General features: G+C 37.0%; 1 protein-coding gene across 1 annotated transcript; it reads left to right on the top strand.

The window, feature by feature from the left end:
• The first annotated feature begins 849 nt into the window (after positions 1-849).
• Positions 850-3,233, top strand: LOC113714827 (uncharacterized). The gene is made up of 5 exons (XM_027238928.2): positions 850-1,273; positions 1,389-1,484; positions 1,589-1,653; positions 1,772-1,974; positions 2,910-3,233. The coding sequence occupies exons 1-5, from the start codon at positions 1,077-1,079 to the stop codon at positions 2,994-2,996; spliced, it is 648 nt and encodes a 215-aa protein (XP_027094729.1). The 5' UTR covers positions 850-1,076; the 3' UTR covers positions 2,997-3,233.
• The last annotated feature ends 297 nt before the right edge of the window (positions 3,234-3,530 follow it).

Consider the following 3,530-nt stretch of genomic DNA (forward strand, 5'->3'; position numbering starts at 1 on the left):
GACAAACTCCGAATACGTATCGTTATGGACAATGAGTAGTAGGCTTATTACTAGTCTAAAGTCCTTGGATCCATGACAATGCGATTTATTTTGCTCCTAATCATGGGGACAAATTAGCAATTGTAGGTTCAGAGTTACTATAACAAAATCCAAGAAGAATGACACTGCACTTTGCAACCCGGACCGCGCTGGCGGAGGCTGGATTTAAAGCTTTGCAAGAGATTTGTGCCGCACGACAGATCTTAATCTTATGGCTGAATGTTGGGGACTCAGAGATGAATTTGAACGTGCACAATCTCTTTACATTAATCAGTTAATTGTTGAATTTGATTGTGAAAATTTGTGCTTCTGGAAAATATTAATCAAATGAGTCATGATCTTGCTCCTCTATGTTTCATGATAAACTCCGAATACGTATCATTGATTCATTATGGACAATGACTAGTAGCGTTATTACTAGTCTAAATTGCATGCGATTGATTTTGCTCCTAATTTTCAACGAACACCACATTGAGGATCAGACAACTAATTGGTCGGTCACATTAAGAAAGTTCGGTAACAAGTAATCTAAGTACTATTTTCCTAGAACTGGTTGTTGGACGTATTATTCCAAAACTTAAGACCCTCACTGTAAATTATAAATTCAATCCAAGTGAACTTGTTCAATTGACCACCAGCACGTCGTGTGATTTTGCAATTTTACTATCCTGAGATCTAATCAATTCGCCCCGTTGCAGGTCCACACCGTACCAGACCAGACCAACTACCCCGCCAGAGACCCTTTACAGAGACAATTTTAACCAGGCTCAGACTCACATTTTTCAGACCCTTTACAGAGACAATAAACAGGGACACACGTCGTAAGTCGAAATGTGTATTACAAAAAGTGGAGAAAGAATTCATTGAAGTGGAGCAAATCCTTCCCACAGCTGCAAAAGATAACTTAAAACCATTCCCCCATTAGAAAAACTTTGCATATTATATTGCCTCTCTCTATCTCTCTCTCTCTCTCATAATTAAACAAGAAAGAAAACCTTAATTGCTAGTGAAGACCGAAGACCTTTGTTAATTCATCCATGGCATCATCGTCTGTTCTTTATACTAACTTTTTTACCGGTCTTCTTGACATCAAGTCATGCAAGAGATCTCGATCTTCCATCTTCCAGCACCCTTTATCAAAACATGAGGTTCCAAGATCACTACCCAAAAATGGAAGCTTGCAGTACCTCGGGACCAGCTTGGAGATCGCACCAATTAACAGAAGATCAAACAAGTAGAACTACTTGCTTTACCCTTTAAACTTCCAAATCTATAGGAATCTTTTTCTTTCCTTTAGCTCTGATTCCAGATCCATGTTGCTAACATTTGGAACTGTTTCGGCCACGCAGGGACTTTGCCGTCTACTGCACTCCCCCAGAAGCAGGCGGGATCTTTCCATTTTGGCCCCTTACAGAAAACTTTTGGCCCCCTACAGAACATTCTTGGTATGTGAAACTAAATTCTTGGTAAATTTGTTAGAGTATACTTTTGTTTGTATTATTAAAGTTTTGCAAACAACTAATTAAGATCAGAAATCTTTAATTTGCAGGACTTGGCTACTAGGCTTGGTGGCATTAGTACCCGTGGCTGCCCAAAGATTGTTAACGTTGACCAGTAAGGATCAGAGCGTTACCACGTAAAAAATAAATAAAAAGGATATAGAGTGAAAGATTGGGGGGGGGGGGGGGGGGGCTTGATGGATTATGACTCTTAATGGTTTAATATTGCACAGAGGAAGTGGATACCGTGGCTGAGACGGTGGAGAAAATGGCAGAATCCGTGGAAAACGTGGCGGAGGACGTGGAGAAGATGGCGGAGGATTTTGCCGAGAAGCTCCCAGAAGGCAGTAAACTCAAGCAAGTTGTTGCTTTTGTTGAAAATGCTGCCAAAGAAACGGAAAAGGATGCTCAACTGGCTCAAGATTTCATGGACAAGGTTTGTCTTGATGCCATTCTTTTACTCCGCTGATTATGTTCAGAGTCCTGTATAGTTTACTTGCTAAATAACAGTACTCAATTCAGGGAATAGGTTATCTTCTTTTTCCGTTCAAATTTTCAAAGCTATCTTTGTTATTGACTTTTTGGTTTACATCCCATTAACAAAAGGTGGGTACTCAATTTTAGGCCGAGGGAGTACCTATCTGTGGACGCAAATGTTTTGAATGAATTGTGGAAAGTACTTAATAATTTTTTTTTTTATAAATCATCATAATTTTATTGAAATCTGTACTAATGGCAAAACTTCTCTCATCAAACATACACAGATATAAAAGATCAGATCTGAAGAACGGATACCACAGATCTGAAGATCAGATAAAAATAAGTTGAATGGGTACTACAGATCTGAAGATCAGATAAAAATAAGTTGTGGAACTAGTGTAATTTCTCTTTGGAAATGATCAATGATGGAAATTCTTTTAACTACAAATGGGGATAAATTAGCTAAACTCTTTTGACTTTTGTCACAATTAGAAGATCTCCCAACTTATTTTTAAGACTTCATGTGTCTCAATATCTGTCTTCTAAAGTTACTTTTGGCTATTTTGCATGGTTACCGTTATTAATGCTTTAATAGCTTCTCCCTCAGACCTAATCATAATACTTGATGCCAATTTCAAAAATCAAAGGCATAATTCTAATTGGGACGTTTAAGCTGTTGTGTTGTCCCTATTTTTTTTTTTTTTTCTTATCTAAATTTCTAGTGAGATACTGATATGTAACTATTAGGACAGCTCTATTATCTTTAGTTCGATTTTCTCTAGCATTTGTTTTTTTTTTTTTGTCCTTTTTCTTTATTATTATTATTTTTTAATTTTGCTATAAACTTTGAAGTTTGCATACAAATTTTTCTCAATGAAATCGATAACTCAGGTTGAGGAAGTGGATGAGCAAGTGGAATCTATGCTCACAAATGGATCAAAAGGCACTGTGAAAGCAGCAGCAAATGATCAAAAGTAGACAGATTCCTCAACTGCGCAGTGGGCCGGACATGCATGTTGTAACATTTTGTCTGTAAAGTCATTCACTACTTTGTTAGTAAAGTCTTCTTTTTTAGCTCATTAATAATAATAAGATCTAGTTATGTCACTCTATCCTTGAGATAATTCATGTTTGTTAGTCGATTTGTTAGTTCTTTTGGCACTAGAAATTCTTGTACCAAACCTGTTGTTTATATATACCATGTTCTTTAGGCCTTGTTTGGATTGCTTGTTTCCGTCGGAAAATATTGTCGTTTTTCGTGATCACATTTCCCTATCACCTTTTACGCTACAGTAATTTTTCCATGAAAAATGACGGAAAATGCAATCCAAACGCAACCTAACTTTTCCGATGTATGGAAGAAAAACAACTAAGTGTTGCAAGGCATAACTAACCTGTTATTTATAAAGCATTGCTGCAAATTGACAAGCACTTGGAAAGTGGAATTCTTCACAAGCTTTGACAAGATATGAGAGTGGTCCAATTACTCCAATGCCAAGATTTAATATCAAA

The sequence above is a fragment of the Coffea arabica genome, chromosome 10c (genome assembly GCF_036785885.1).
Source record: "Coffea arabica cultivar ET-39 chromosome 10c, Coffea Arabica ET-39 HiFi, whole genome shotgun sequence".
Lineage (NCBI taxonomy): Eukaryota > Viridiplantae > Streptophyta > Magnoliopsida > Gentianales > Rubiaceae > Coffea > Coffea arabica.